At 38.6% G+C, this 15,108-nt stretch overlaps 3 protein-coding genes across 3 annotated transcripts; 2 read left to right on the forward strand and 1 right to left on the reverse strand.

The window, feature by feature from the left end:
- The first annotated feature begins 2,406 nt into the window (after window positions 1-2,406).
- LOC110422329 (binding protein) lies at window positions 2,407-8,279 on the forward strand. The gene is made up of 9 exons (XM_021436198.2): window positions 2,407-4,008; window positions 4,263-5,000; window positions 5,196-5,690; window positions 6,091-6,182; window positions 6,364-6,451; window positions 6,534-6,648; window positions 6,736-6,862; window positions 6,978-7,152; window positions 7,324-8,279. Exons 1-9 carry the CDS (start codon window positions 2,497-2,499, stop codon window positions 8,032-8,034), a joined length of 4,053 nt encoding a protein of 1,350 aa, XP_021291873.1. The 5' UTR covers window positions 2,407-2,496; the 3' UTR covers window positions 8,035-8,279.
- Window positions 8,280-8,763: 484 nt separating this feature from the next.
- Window positions 8,764-10,903, forward strand: LOC110421663 (DnaJ heat shock amino-terminal domain protein (DUF1977)). The gene is made up of 3 exons (XM_021435306.1): window positions 8,764-8,863; window positions 9,037-10,206; window positions 10,393-10,903. The coding sequence occupies exon 2, from the start codon at window positions 9,149-9,151 to the stop codon at window positions 10,202-10,204; it is 1,056 nt and encodes a 351-aa protein (XP_021290981.1). The 5' UTR covers window positions 8,764-8,863; window positions 9,037-9,148; the 3' UTR covers window positions 10,205-10,206; window positions 10,393-10,903.
- A 1,419-nt stretch (window positions 10,904-12,322) lies between these two features.
- LOC110421966 (uncharacterized) lies at window positions 12,323-13,118 on the reverse strand. The gene has a single exon (XM_021435701.2). The coding sequence runs from the start codon at window positions 12,922-12,924 to the stop codon at window positions 12,565-12,567; it is 360 nt and encodes a 119-aa protein (XP_021291376.1). The 5' UTR covers window positions 12,925-13,118; the 3' UTR covers window positions 12,323-12,564.
- Between the last annotated feature and the right edge of the window lie 1,990 nt (window positions 13,119-15,108).

Raw genomic sequence — 15,108 nt, forward strand, 5'->3', positions numbered from 1 at the left:
GTTCATATTTCCTGTTTAGCTCAGTTACAGGCACTGCGTTACTTTCATGGAAAAGGTTCATCATCTATTTAGATGATGATGCATGGAATGGAAACCCAGTTTGTACAGATAAAGACAACCCTGCATGATTCAACCAAAGCCCATTGGTTCTATTCCCCATAAATCCATTGATCTCTTTCTTGTTAGACGTCATTGAAGCTCGTACTGCTGGTGATAATGAATTGTCAAATGGTTGCGGCCACTAAAAGTTATCATACATTGGACCGTTTCCATGACTGCAAGACAAACTAAGTGAAGTATTAACTGGAAGCCTGTTGCTTTCACTCCCTAGATAGCGATTGGTTGTAGAGCCATACACTATTGAATCAGGTATGGCTACTAATGAGGAACTACTAAATCGTTGCATCCTTGAGAAAATTGAACCATTTCTATCACTAAGTCCACCAAAAAGCAAACAAATCGAAAAATTAAGAAAGTGTAAAAGGTTGAACAGGCATATGTAACATGTATGCAAGAAATATAATTGTTTAGAATCGACAAGCACTTAATTCTTCTTACTAATGATAATCAGTTGTTACCATTAGCAGAAGCTGAACAATTATTTTTCTTGCATACATGTTACATGTACCTGCTCAACCTTTTATACTTTCTTAATTCTTTGATCTATTTGCCTTTTGATGGACTTGATGATAGAAATGGTTCAATTTTCCCAAAGATGCAACGATTTAGCAATTCATCATCACCAGCCATACCTGTTTTAATGACGTATGGCTTTGCAGCCAATGGTGTTCTGAGGATTGAAAACGATAGGCTTCGAGTTGATACTTCACTGGGCTTATCTTGTGGTTTTGGAAATGGTCTAATGTGTGAGAACTTTCAGTGGTTGCGACCATTTGGCGATTCACCATCACCAACAGTACGTGCTTCAATGGCATCTGGCAAGGAGATGATTAATGGATTTATGGGAAATAAAACCAATGGGCTTTAGCTGGATCATGCAGGGTCATCTTCATTTGTACAGACTGAGTTTCCATTCCATGCATCATCATCTGAATAGATTGCAAACCTTTGCCATGAAAGCAAGGCAGTTGAGCTAAACAAGAAATATGAAAAGTGGCTTGCAGAATAGTCTAAAGATTTCTTCCATGGAACGCATGCAACATACCCCATGGAAAATGCTGCTGTGAATCTTCTTGATTTGGCTTCCATGAGCATAGCCTCTCAGAATGAATCCCAGGAAGCAATTGATCCAGCTCAACCTTTACAAGAAAGGGAAGGGGGGATGCTACATCGGATGAATATGCAATGGGGGCAACGGATCCTTCTTGTGCAGCGATGTGCGAGTAAGCCTTTGGAATGAACATCCGTAGCAGCTAGTAAATAAAGGCATGGCTCCTAGGGCGATAGAGCTCCAAGCAAACGCTGAACGGAACTCTGCCATCCAGAAGCTGAACAAAACTCTGCAATCTGGTAATAATATTGTTGGTTTTCCTTTCGACATTTCATAATACTTGTAAAACTGACTATTGGCCTATTATTTACGGCCTTGGGAGTTGTTTAAACCTTCTATTTGATACTATATGATTTGGCTATTTGATGAATTAATTTGCATGGTTTTTCCTTTTTACTATAGTGACTTTGACGTTGGCTAGAAGAGCACACGTAGAACATTATGTTAAAAGTGTATGATATTTCATTATAAATATTCTCTATCTTATTTTAGTACATGATTTGGTATTTTTTTTTCATAATTTTAAGTTACGTGTTTAGTTTTTTATTATTAATTGAAGTTTAATATACGAAGTTTATTAAACAAGTAATGTAAAATTATGAAAAAAATACCAAGCAAGATATCAAATAAGAGAGAGAATTTCTGCTCCTTGGAATAATAACTTGTTGTAGAATGTGAGTTTGGCATTTTACTGCCCTTTTTTCCACCGTTATGGCTCATTGGCTTGTCAGGCATATCCAGGGGTACCAAGCACTATACTAATTGAAACCTACCCGGCGATGGCTCCTCCATGTGCTGGTGGCATGGTGATTTGGTGCTCTGAAAAGCAATGTTTTTTGAGGGAAATTTGACATGTTTGAGTTCAGCATTTCAAGTTGCATTTCAATAATCAAATCAATCAGACAACCAAGAACTTGCTGACTGTGGGCTTTAAAGTTTGAATTTTTCTTCTTACTAAATTGGTTGGGTAAGTGTTGGGAAAGCCTTTATAAGCTCTCGCATTGGGTTTCAAAAAGAAAACCCAAAAGACAGGCCCATCTTCTTGTTGCCAATAAATAATTGCTTTTAAAATTTGGACGACAAAGTCTACATTTTTTCAGAAGAAAATCCATTGACAAGCTCCTCTCTTTATAAGGAAAACCATTTAAGCGGGAAAACAAAAAATTTCAAAGAAACTCAACGAACACAGGGCTAACCATTTTTCCAGAAACAGAGAAACTCTCCCAACTCAAAATCCCCCCACTGAATTTCTAAGAGCCACCGCCATGGAAGAAACCATAGCAAGAATCCTCACAGACCTTGAAAAAATCAATCAAATCCCAAACACTCAAAGCCAATCTCTGGTCATTTCTCGCTCTACTCTCTTAGATCTCCAATCCCTTTTATCCACAAACGACCCAGGCCTCCTTTCCCAGTTCTTCGATGACCTCCCTTCGAAAAGTCTCTCTCCTTCTTCTCTCACTAACTCATTATCTTTCACGATGGATTCTGCCCCCTCCCATCGTCTCTCTCTCTTAGCTTCCAAAGTCTACCTCTCTCTTCTTCTCTCCCCAAATTCCCCTGTTTTCACTCTCTTCACTCCCATTTCCTTCCTTTCTCTCCTCCGCTCCCTTCGTCGTGCTTTCAAAAACCGTCCTTTAGCCCAACCTGATGAGTCGCCCCCTTCCCAGGTGCCGCCTAATCGGAAGAGGAAGGGTGGGGGGAAGGGTCGTGGAAAACGGAGTAACGTCAGGAGGTCGGGGGGTCATAGTGAAGGAGAGAGTGAAGAGAGTGACTCTCTGGATATAAAGGAAGTCTTCTTTGTGTTTGAAATGTTGGTTTCTGTTTTGGGTTTGATTCATTTGGATAGGTTTCCTGATAGTTTGAAGTCTTTGATACAAACTGTAGGTGAAATTCCTTTGATGGCAATGGAAAAGTTTGGGAATTTGGGTAGTTTTAATCGGTTAATGCATTTGTGTTCGTGGGTTTTGAGTGAAGTGTTGAGGTCTGAACATGGAGAGATGGCTAATACTGCAGCTGAGGTTTTGAAAGCTTTATCACCATTGATCTTAATGGTTAAATCACAAGCAAGAAGCTTCGCATTGGGGTTTGTGACAAACACCATGATCGAATTGGGAAATGAGAGTGACGGTGTTAAGAAAGCTGTTGTTAATTTTCCTAGGTATTTGGCTCAGAAGGCGCCTGAGAAAGCTGAGCCGCGGGCTTTGGCTGTGGATTCGATTATGGAGGTTGTTAAAGTGATGGAATTTGATGATCAAATGGGGTATATAGCGTATGTGGTGAAGATGACTCAAGGGAAGGCTAATTTGAGGCTGTTAGGTGTTGATCTTATTGCAATGATGTTAATGTCATTGACGGATCCTTTAGGGGTGGATTCGGATGTTGAAGTAAGGGATCCTTGGGGAACAAGGTGTTTGGGAGCTTTGATTCTGAGATGTTCTGATTTGAGTGCTGGAATTCGTGCTCGAGCCCTATCAAGCTTGGCACAAGTTGTGGGGTTTTTATCTGGTGATGATAGGAACAAAGGTATTTTGAAGGAAGTGATGGGGTTCGGTGAAGGTGGGGAGGAGAGGCCAGAGGGTGGAATGAATGATCTTTTGAGGAAGAGGTGTACGGATGAGAAGGCAGCTGTTAGGAAGGCAGCGCTTCTTCTGGTTACCAAGCTGACAACCCTTTTAAGTGGTTCTTTTGACGGAGTCGTGCTCAAGACCATGGGTATGGCTTGTTCAGATCCACTTGTTAGCATCCGTAAAGCTGCCATTTCAGCTCTTTCTGAGGTTAATTTACTTCTGTGCTTCACATTGTTTCCTTGTTCAAATATGTTTCTTTATTCTCTTATTATGCACATTATGATGTTCAATTAGTTTATGATGCTCATTTGACTTCAATCAGGAGTACATGCTTTTGTGATGATTTGATTCTTAATCAATGATTCAATGAACAGAATGATGTTGAATTTGTTTACTTAATTGTATAAGTTCTTTCTTATGCATTTCTCCATCTAATGTTGAATTTTGCATTAACTTTGCAGGCCTTCAGGACATTTTCAGATGAAAGTGTGACAACTGAGTGGCTACATTCTGTTCCACGTTTAATAAGAGATAATGAATCTAGCATTCAAGAAGAATGTGAGAACTTGTTCTTGGAATTGGTTTTGGACCGGGTGTCTAGGGCAGGATCAGCTTGCCCAACCAAGAAAGGATCTATTTTGCCTGATTCAAATTTAACAGCCCAAAGTGTAGAAAGGGAGATGGAATTGTTATTCCCTGAAGGGGTATTAGGTCTTTTGCAAGTCATCTGCGATGGGGAGGTGGCTCCATGGGTGAAGAAAATTTGCACAAGCCTGGGTACAAAGAGACGACTGAAGCCCAAGATTGCTAGTGCTCTTCAAAATATTATAAGGACATCTGAATCTCTCTGGTTGAGCCATTCCATGCCAATTGAGAAGTGGACAGCCCCAGCTGGTGCTTGGTTTCTTCTATCGGAAGTGTCCGCATATCTTTCAAAAGCTGTGGACTGGGAATTCCTCCATCACCACTGGCAGCTCCTTGACAAGCATGGAGCAGAAGGTGAGTTCCAAAGCCCACTTAGGCAAGGGAATGGAGATGAAGAGCGCATAGAATCCAAATCAGTTGCATGGGCAGGAGATCGTGTTTTCCTCTTGCAAACCATCTCAAATGTTTCTGTGGAGTTGCCTGCTGAACCTGCTGCTGATTTAGCCCATAACTTGCTTAAAAGAGTTGAAAAATTCAGTATGCATTCCACAGAGGTATTTATCGTTGTGTACACTGATAAACTTGAGAAATGCAGCAATGATTTGTTTGTTTTCCTCTGTGGACCTTTTCCTTCCATTTTGGGCAATATGCTAGTGTGTATGCAGTTACGGGGTTAAATGCTATACTTTATCAAGTGGCTGAATAATAATATATACATATGCATAATCAGCTGGACTATTTGATGACAGGTTAATGCCCATGTAAAAGCTCTTAGAACATTGTGCAAGCGGAAGGCTTTAAATCCTAAGGAGGCTGATCAACTTGTCGTGAAATGGGGACAGCAGCTTCTGTCTAAAGCATGTAAAATTCTAGAAAAGTACATTTCTGAGAGTAAAGAAGCAAAAAAAAGTAATTGTTTCTTTACACCACCAAGAAGTGGTAGTAGAAAAGGCAAGCAAGCAACAAGCGCTTCCAGGCTACTGTCAAAAGCAGTCACCGCTGTTTATACTGTTGGGTCTTTGGTTGTTGTCTGTCCTTCTGCTGATGTGAGCACCATTGTTCCACTATTATACACAGTAATAACTTCAGGGAATTCCAATCCAAAGTTAAATAAATTACCAGGGCCTATGGTATCTTTGAAGCAGACTGCCCCTTCTTTGTATATTCAAGCGTGGTTGACAATGGGGAAGATTTGCCTGGCTGATGGGAAACTTGCAAAAAGTTATATTCCTCTCTTTGTGCAGGTCTATTCATCAAACAAGTAGCTTGTCTAGTCTATGCTCTGAAATTCTAAGTTACAAACTAGATAGGTTTTTGTATGAGTTCTGTTAACATTTTGCAATCCATGATTCTTCAAAGTGACGTCTCCCTCTGCTTTTATTAGAAATCCTAGTTTATACCAGTTTTTCATTCATTCATATTTGTGCAACTTACATGCAAAACATTTATAAGCATAGCCAGCAGCATCAATTGTTAGATTACGTAGAAGGTCCCTAAATTATTTCCAAGCATAATGCTTATGCTCTTCTCTAAAATGCATTTTTTTCCCCCCATTGTTTCCAAGTTATTCCTACAGTATTTCTCATTGTCATTAGTTCCAAATAGAATCTGCTAACAATGTTAACCATGTATTTTGAAAAGCAGGAACTTGAAAAGAGCGATTGTGCAGCCCTTCGCAACAACCTTGTTGTGATGATGGCAGATTTTTGTGTTCGCTATACTGCTCTAGTTGATTGGTGAGTCCTCTAGAAATTTAATAGAAATAAGCTTACTTGGGTAGTTTCCTCATAAGCAACTAATTATTCAATAGTCAAACTAGCAATTGAGATGAGAGTGAAATGAAAGAAAAAATGTAGCAAGGAATTGTTTTCTACGAGACTGTTTGCTGTCCTAATGAACAATTCTTGAAGTTTACAGTTATATACCAAAGATCACCAAGTGTCTCCGTGATCCATGTGAACTTGTCAGAAGGCAGACTTTTATACTGCTCTCAAGGTTGTTACAGGTAACTTCCTGTCCCTTGTTTTCTTCACATGTGATATTATCTTACCAGCCGTTTTAATGTTATAATTTGTTCTTACATCCAGAGGGACTATGTGAAGTGGAGAGGAGTGCTATTCCTTCGGTTCCTTCTGTGTCTTGTTGATGAATCAGAAAAGATACGACAACTTGCTGATTTTCTCTTTGGAAGTATTTTGAAAGGTAAGTAGTTTTACAATTCATTGTAACATTATTGAAGTTGGTAATATGTGTTGATTGGATTTACTTTTCTGTATGATTTGGTTCCAGCGAAAGCTCCTCTTCTAGCTTACAACAGTTTTGTGGAAGCCATTTATGTTCTGAATGACTGCCATGCTCACAATGGACATAATGATTCTATGAATTCACAGACAGAGAGTCAACTTTTCTCCATCAGGTACTCATGTCTTCATTCAGCCTTGAGAACAAGAATTTCTGTGATTGAGGCACATGTTTATGATCTACTCAGTGTTTTTTCCTTGATTAAATGTATTGTATTTTATTGTTTCCAGGGGTAATGATGATAGGTCCAGATCTAAAAGGATGCGTGTCTATGTGTGTTTGCTGAAACAAATGGCTGCAGAGCACCTTTTGGCCACTTTTGCGAAGTTATGTGCAGAGATTCTTGCAGCTGCATCAGATGGTATGCTCAATATAGACGATATAACTGGACAGTCCGTTCTGCAGGTACTAATCATCTGGCACAGTTGTAAAGTTTGTCTGCCCAAGATTCTTGGCACTTTTCTTTTATATAATGCAATGATAGCAGCCAAACTTCTAGCTAGTGAATTTTAATTTGTAACTTTCTTGTTACTCATAATTCCCATGCAAAACATTTCTTGATTGTTGAGGGAGCAGGATGCTTTCCAAATTCTTGCCTGCAAAGAGATCCGAGCCTCATCCAATCGTGGATCTGGGTCTGAGACAGCAGAGGTAGAGGAAGAAGGTGGAGATAGCAGCGCCTCTGCTGCTGCTGCCAAAGGAAGGGCTATAACACAGGCAGTCAGAAAGGGTCTCATTCAAAACACCATCCCCATCTTTATAGAGCTAAAACGGCTATTAGAAAGCAAGAATAGCCCTCTCACAGGTTCTCTCATGGAATGCATGCGAGTCCTTCTCAAGGACTACAAGAATGAGATCGATGACATGTTGGTTGCGGATAAACAGCTTCAGAAAGAGCTCATATACGATATGCAGAAATATGAATCAGCAAAGGCCAGAACAACAGCCGCAGAGGCAGTTGCCACCATGCAAAATCAAAGTGGCTACCAATCACCTTGTCTTTCTAAAGGATCAAGTGGAACTCATGCCAAAAACAAGCTGAGCCACAAGTTGCAGAGTAATTCAAAAGTGGCTTCTGCAATGGCAGATGCAGCCGCCAAAGCCACTGCTCGGTCAGTACTAAGGGAGGTGAACAAGGGAGCAATGACACCTCCACTTAATTCCATCAGCATGCCAAAACTCAAGTCTAACCAGGTAGGAGGAAGCAGTGTTCAAAATGATCGCCCATTAGATGTATTGGAATCCTTGAGGAGACGACAGTCCTTCAATTCTGACGATGAAAACTGATGTTTCAGAATCCACATTCTCCCATCTGGGCACCAGATGTAAATAGTGAATATAATTCAACTTTTTTATGTTTTTAGAAGTAGTTTTACTTACCCAATTTCCATTGACAATCCTTCATTGCCATGCCACAGGCATGTTAATGTACAGGGAGTACGAGTTCAATAGTTAAAGATGTATGGACTCAAATGACGGAACAGTGTTTATAATCAATTTAGTGAAAACTTTGCTGTTCTCTGCAGAGACTACTCCAGACAGTCCAGAAATTAGGTTTTTTTATTTATTGTGTTTAATTAAATTTTTATTTAAATAAATTTTGATATTTAATGATTGATTAATTGATTTTAGTTAAAATATTATTTATCATCTTATATAGTTATATTTCATAGTATTAATTTGATATATTAATATATTATAATAAATAATAATTTATATTATATTTTTATTTTTTATGTTAGTCTTACGTGCATATAAAATAATAATTGTATTTGATTAATGATAATTAATTAATTATTAATTATAACAATATATTTGATTAAAAATAAAATATAAAAATTTAATTAAATATAATAAAAATAAATTTGTTTAAATGTTTTTAATGATTTAGATATTTTCTTAAGTATTATATCGAAATGATATTAATACCATTAATCACTTAGCTCTGCTACTTTATACCTCCTTGTCGAATACGACGTGGCGCTTTCTCATTCGATATCCATAAACTATATATGTCAAAAGGCGGGTCATTCCTCTCTTCCGGGTCAATTCAACCAACCCTCGTTTGGACTTTGGACATTTCTCTCTCTCTCTCGGGTTCGGATCTTTCTATCAGGTAAGTCCTCACTCTCTTCAATTGTATCTTGAAGTTTTGGAAGATTCGATTTATTTTAATTACAGTTTCCACTCTATTCGAAGCATTTCAGTTGAATTTGTATATTCCAATGCTTTTTTTTTTAATCTGCTTGTAACACGAATTCCCCTAATCTGCATTTCCTTTTGATTTAGGTGATCAATTTGGAATTCTTTTTTATTCGAAGCTTGTCCAATTTGATTGGGAAGTTTAGGGTTCGGACTCGAGAAGTTTTGGGTTTTTTTTTTTTTTGGTTTCAAAATTGTTATGGATGGTAATAAAGATGAAGCTTTAAGATGTGTTCACATTGCTGAAGCAGCAATAGCTTCTGGTAACAAAGAACGTGCGTTGAAATTCATTAAAATCGCGCAACGCCTTAACCATAGTTTATCTGTTGATCAACTTTTGGCTGCTTGTGAAAACCTTGATTCCGGGTCGTCCCCTGCTTCTCCTGTTGTTGAAAAGTGTGTTTCTAGTGATAAGAATAGAGGCGGTTCGACTAAGTTGGATGAGGGTTTGAATGGGGAGAGGAGTTATACTGAGGAACATGTTCAGTTGATTAGGCAGATTAAGAGGAACAAGGATTATTATGCGATTCTTGGTGTGGAAAAAACTTGTTCAGTTGACGAGGTTAGGAGAGCATATAGGAAGTTGTCGTTGAAAGTTCATCCGGATAAGAATAAGGCTCCGGGTTCCGAGGAAGCCTTTAAGAAAGTGTGCAAGGCCTTTAAGTGTTTAAGTGATGATGATTCAAGGAGGCAGTATGATCAAGTGGGTCTGGTTGATGAATTTGAGTACAATCAGCAGCATAATGTGAGACAGAGGAGGAGGAGATATGGGAATGATTTGTTTGATGATGAATTTGATCCTGATGAGATATTCAGGGCATTTTTTGGTCAGGGGGATATGTTTAGGACGTCTCACGTTTACAGGACTAGAGGGATGGGTGGTCATCAGAGGGAGGAGCATCATGGCGGAGGACCTAATTTCTTGGTCCTTCTTCAAATATTGCCATTTTTGTTGATTTTCTTGCTTGCTTATCTGCCCATTTCCGAGCCTGAGTACTCTTTGGTTAGGAATTACTCATATCAGATTCCTAAGACAACTGAGAAATATGGAGTGGAGTTTTACGTCAAATCATCAGCATTTGATGTGAACTTTCCACTTGGAAGTCCTGCTCGAGCTAATTTTGAGGACAATGTGATTAACGATTACAGACATATGCTTTGGCGCTATTGCCACGTGGAACGCCAGAAGCGTCATTGGAATAAGAATTTGCCAACTCCACACTGTAATAAACTACAAAATCTTGGACTGGCATGAAGGTAAGTTTAACTACAAAATTGTGGCTTCAAGTCTTTTAGTTCTTTAGTTTCAGTGTCTAATTGTGCACCATTCTCACTGGGTTGTAAACCATCTGTCACTGTTAGCTTCTGTACTTGTTGGATGATATGATGCTATCAATTTGCAATTTGAATGATACTTAAATATGCGTTTTTCTGATTGAAAAGGGAACATGACTGGATTCTGCGAAATCATCAACAAGATATTATGTTGATGGGCATGGAACCCAAAGTAGTGCAGTTGGACGAGTCAAAATTGTGGGATTAGTTCTACAGATATAGCCCAGCAATTTTGTTATGTCCGAGTGCATTCTTTTGCCATGCTGTCATCTGCTAAGATGGTTCTGGGTTGGTAGACTGATTTTCAATGTATGCGAAGGTGATAATGAGGCTTGCGGACACCTTCAGGCCATAATGCTTCTCTTCTGATCATGTAAAGAAGTCTACAGTGCAGTTTGTACCAAGTATGATTCTTGTACGAATAGAAGGCAAGGATAGTTAGCACAAATAACATAAATTGAACAAAGAATGATCTTCAAGATTGTTACTTTTGTTGTTTCATTCTCATTGAGTTCCAGCGATGTCTATACTGCTTTTTAGAGATCCAGATCTTGGATCCTCCATATGATTATGTTAGAAATATGCAAAAGTCATTGAATTGTTCTTTGTTCTTCTGCTATTTTGCTGTGTTTGTTGTGGAAACTTGTTACTTGTTGCTGCTCTCCTTGGAAGGTTTTGACGGGAAAGATCAATGCCTTTGCCCATGGATGTTGCATTAAGCAACCATTTCCACCTCCATTTTCTATTCACTTCCTCCCTAATCTTCTCTTCTTTTTTTCGGTGGAATCTTTTCTTGTAGTTAATCTCTCCACTTCTGCTATAGCAGCTAAAAAAAGAACACAGAGATAGAAAATCGGAATTATTATTACAAGATGAGTAGCTGACAAGTAGGGCCGGCCTTTGATGATGGGAGCTGGACTGGTGGGGCTATTTGGAACCGATTTTAAAGGCCCATAATCTCTTGAATTTAACCATTCCGATATGGGAAAGAGATGGTTCAAAGTAGCCCAACTCCTCAAAAGAAATGTGTCTTTTGGATTTAGTGGTATTGGAGGCCCACCCACCAAGAAAATGAAGGTCCCTGTCAACAGTATAACAACAATAATAATAATTTATTCTTGAAATTAGATAGTGAGTTTTATTTCTTAACATAAAGAAGTCATGGGTTTTTTGAAAGGAACAGGGCATTAAAATTTAAAATGACATGTAGGATTTTGATGCTCTTATTTAATTCACACAGTTCTTGTTTGCAATGTTTCAAAATTGAATCCCATTCTCTTTGAGCTAGGGTCCTTTTCCTATGGCTATGAGTTTGGGTGGGTCTTCAAACCAAACAAAAAAATAAATACACAACCCATTTATTTGATTCTGGTGGGAATACTGTCCCTCTCAAAAGGAACAAATAAAAATAAATTAAATAATTAAGACATTTATAAAAGATTTAAAATTAGGGGTCACCACTAATCATTGTAAATTGAAAAAATCGATTGAATTCCATTAATTTAGTTTTTTTTTTCAATTTCAGTATTAGTAGATTAAGCCAAAAGTTTATTTGATTATTTTGGTTAATTTTTAATATTTAAAACTTACAATCGAAAAGATAACTTTTTTTTATGAGTTTGGTGGGTTTTTAAAACCAAATAAAATAAAATCAAAAAATAAATACACAACCCATTTATTTGATTATGTCCCTTAACAAAGGAAAAATAAAATAAATAAAAAATGCCATATTTTCACTATATATATATATTTTTGCCTTAAAGAAAAGGAAATGAAGGAGAGCTCTTCCTTTGATAAAGGACAAGCACGTGCGCACGTGCTTCTGCAAAGAAATCAGGAGCCAAAGACGAGTAAACAAAAGAAGAAAAAGAGGGAAGAGATTGCCGGTCCAAAAAGAACCTCAATCAAAAAACGACAAAAAGAGAGTTGAGACTGAGCTCTCAGTTCGCTGCCCCAACGGCCAACCACCGTGTCACCGCCAGGACAACCACCGCAACGACCGTTAATTAACGGACAAGTTCATCAAAAGACAGCAATATCCACAAAACTCAAACTGAACCAGCACGTATGATTAAACAGTGAAACGAGGAGAATTCTGTAATATTAGTTAAAATGACAACAATACCCTCAATTGCTTAAAGTAACCCCCGCTAGATACACCCTACCACGGCTTGGGTATTCACGTAAAATTACAAAATTCATACCACAGGAAAATTCTACGTACTATACCGTATACAAAAAAACAAAGACCCAGCCTTGGACCCTCAGATCGAAGCGGAGTCAAATATCAGAGTCATCATCGCCGCCAAAGATGGAAACACGGTTGTAAAGCAAGAACAAAATCAGAACCAGAAACAGGGCGACCCCAACAGGCGAGCCGCTGACTCGGTGGATAGAGTCAGGTTCGCCGGTGGAGAAAATGCTGGAGACGAAGGAGCCACGATCCGAGGAAAGGAACTGGATGGTGAGGAGGAGAATGATGGGCAAGAGAAGAAGACCGACCGGACTCAACAGCTCGGTAATAGCTTCCGTTATAGCTTCACCTTGGTCACCGAACAGGAACGGAGCTAACACCACGATGCCTACCACCACTGCCAGTATCACTCCATGGGGTGCACCACCTTGCCTTTCTGGTAACATTGTGCTTGTTGGGTCTGGTCTCTTTCGTTTTTCTGTTGTTTTTGAGGTATGAAGCTTTCTGGGTTTGTGAGAAAGGGCTACAATAGAGAGGAGGGAGGGAATGGAAGGTTAAAATAGAGAGAAGGGGGGGAGGGGCGCAGACGCGTTTGTCTTTTCTTTTCTTTGTTTACCACGTTTTTACCTGGGAGACATCAAAAATAAGATGGGTAGTTCAACTGTTCATAATCATTTGTTTATGTCTGAAGAGGGACTTTCGCTGTTTTTTAATTGGACTTCCCCTGCTTCTATCATTCATGCACTCGTCAATATCAAATAAAGTAAATTCTCGACTCTTTAATGAACCATGAGTTCTTTGTCTTCTTCTTGATAAATTTTTAGTTTATAATTAAGTAATAATCAGATGGTGAAGTTTGCTTTCTGAATCGGATGGTTAAAACTTTGAATTAATCTTCCAAGGAGGTAAAAGTCACGACGAAAGCTGAATTTCTAGGAGCTAGTATTCGCTTTCAAATGCATCAGCTGAGCAAAAGCAGTACAATTTCGTGCAGGCCAGGATTTGAAAGTTCCACCTAGCTACCTATCAAGTAACACGTGCCAGTGGGACAGGGGCTACATGGGGCGGTTCATAATTCTGGCAGGGAATTGTTAAAAAAACATAATGTGGATGTCATGACACCACATTTTCTGTCTTTGCAAGGAGAGAGGATCTCTTTATTTTGTGGAAACAAGAGCAAAGGGTGATTCCTTTCAATTGCTAGGGCTCGCCGTGTGTGGAAAGCTTCCAAAGTCAATTTAGTTTCACCCATGGCTGCTTTGCCAATTGCATTACAGTTGTACTGGAAACATAGATTGGCACAGGCGTCACAGCTTCCTTCCGGGGCTTAGCTTTTCTTAGTGGTACTTCATCTTCTTTTAAAAATTTTACAGATTTTGATCGACAGTCTTGGTATCAAGAGTGAGAACAAAAGAATCTGATACATGGATTTTTCTCTCTTTGTATGATATGTTACTAGTATCTAGTTAAAATATGGAGTATCTTTGAGCTTTCTTTACTCCATGGTATGCAATTTACCTAAAGTAATTTGGCATTTTCATCACCCTATCCTGACATGACAATGTGCCTATAATTCTTCAGCTTTCTCACTTCGTACGATCAGGGTACCCCCGGGGAATGCATTAGAAAAGTTGGACGGAATGGGTTTAGTCAATAAAGCCATTGAAGGGTATTTGGACTCTTAGGTCCCAGAAGCATGTGGGAACCCCCTGTTCGTTGCGTAAAGTTGGAGGATCAATGACCCTTCATTTCAATGGATAAATCTTTTCTTCTCTATCATGGTAGTAAGATTCAAGAACCCTTTTTCCCATCAATGGCCAGAATACCATCCAATTGTCTTCCTTACGGTAAAGAATTTGCCTGCAATTCAACACCATACGATATCTGTTTCTCACCTTTTGCTGCTAATTTTTTTAACCAAGTTTTCTTCATAAAGTCTTACAGGCCCCGCTTTTTTTTCTTTCTTTTTTTCTAGTTAGCAATTTTGTCCAATTTTGTCTGATATATAGATAACAAATTGAAGATTGTATAGCAGTGGCACGTCATTGAGAGTAAGAAAATCTGAACTTGATGATGATTAAAGAGCAAAAATAGCAATCTGCTGCCAATAGCAAGTGGACAATTTAGTACACAAAGTAAACTGAAGACGCAAGGGGGCCTAGAGGGTGCAGATTAAATAAATGATTGCAGAGGGGGATTGGATCCCACACCACTTGCTGCAGAGGAAAACATTTCTTTTTTTTTTCTTCTAATTCCCTTGCTTTGATCTTATATAGACAGTTGGGAAAACGTTTAGTTAATTTACTGTATTACCTCCATGATTACATTAATATTTTAACTATAAGTCACACCCCATTGCTGACAGTTTTGAACCTAGAATCTGAGACACAATCCTTAAGTGTCTCCTAAAATAACATGTTGGATAACTGCTAATGACTGTCAAGGATCAAGTGCTTATCGTCTGATCAACAGGCAACATAAAGTCAGTAAAGATTGGCCAAGTGATTACCCTTTCAAGTCTAAACAAGTAAATATTTGAGTATCATGAAACATTAGAATCATCTTTAACCCTATAACTCTCATATTGATAAGGTCGGTCATAAGAAAAATAGTGATCACATGGCAGTCTG

Source organism: Theobroma umbraticum, unplaced genomic scaffold (assembly GCF_002168275.2).
Source record: "Theobroma umbraticum cultivar Fairchild unplaced genomic scaffold, ASM216827v3 scaffold_130.0, whole genome shotgun sequence".
Lineage (NCBI taxonomy): Eukaryota > Viridiplantae > Streptophyta > Magnoliopsida > Malvales > Malvaceae > Theobroma > Theobroma umbraticum.

What these genes read in the sequence shown, in the direction of transcription:
- LOC110421663 (XM_021435306.1), top strand. Translation starts at nt 9,149, where the DNA reads ATGGATGGTAATAAAGATGAAGCTTTAAGATGTGTTCACATTGCTGAA.
- LOC110422329 (XM_021436198.2), top strand. Translation starts at nt 2,497, where the DNA reads ATGGAAGAAACCATAGCAAGAATCCTCACAGACCTTGAAAAAATCAAT. An exon ending in CCATTTCAGCTCTTTCTGAG is followed by an intron (nt 4,009 to 4,262) that starts GTTAATTTACTT and finishes TTAACTTTGCAG; the next exon opens with GCCTTCAGGACATTTTCAGA. An exon ending in AGTCAACTTTTCTCCATCAG is followed by an intron (nt 6,863 to 6,977) that starts GTACTCATGTCT and finishes TATTGTTTCCAG; the next exon opens with GGGTAATGATGATAGGTCCA.
- LOC110421966 (XM_021435701.2), bottom strand. Translation starts at nt 12,924, where the DNA reads ATGTTACCAGAAAGGCAAGGTGGTGCACCCCATGGAGTGATACTGGCA.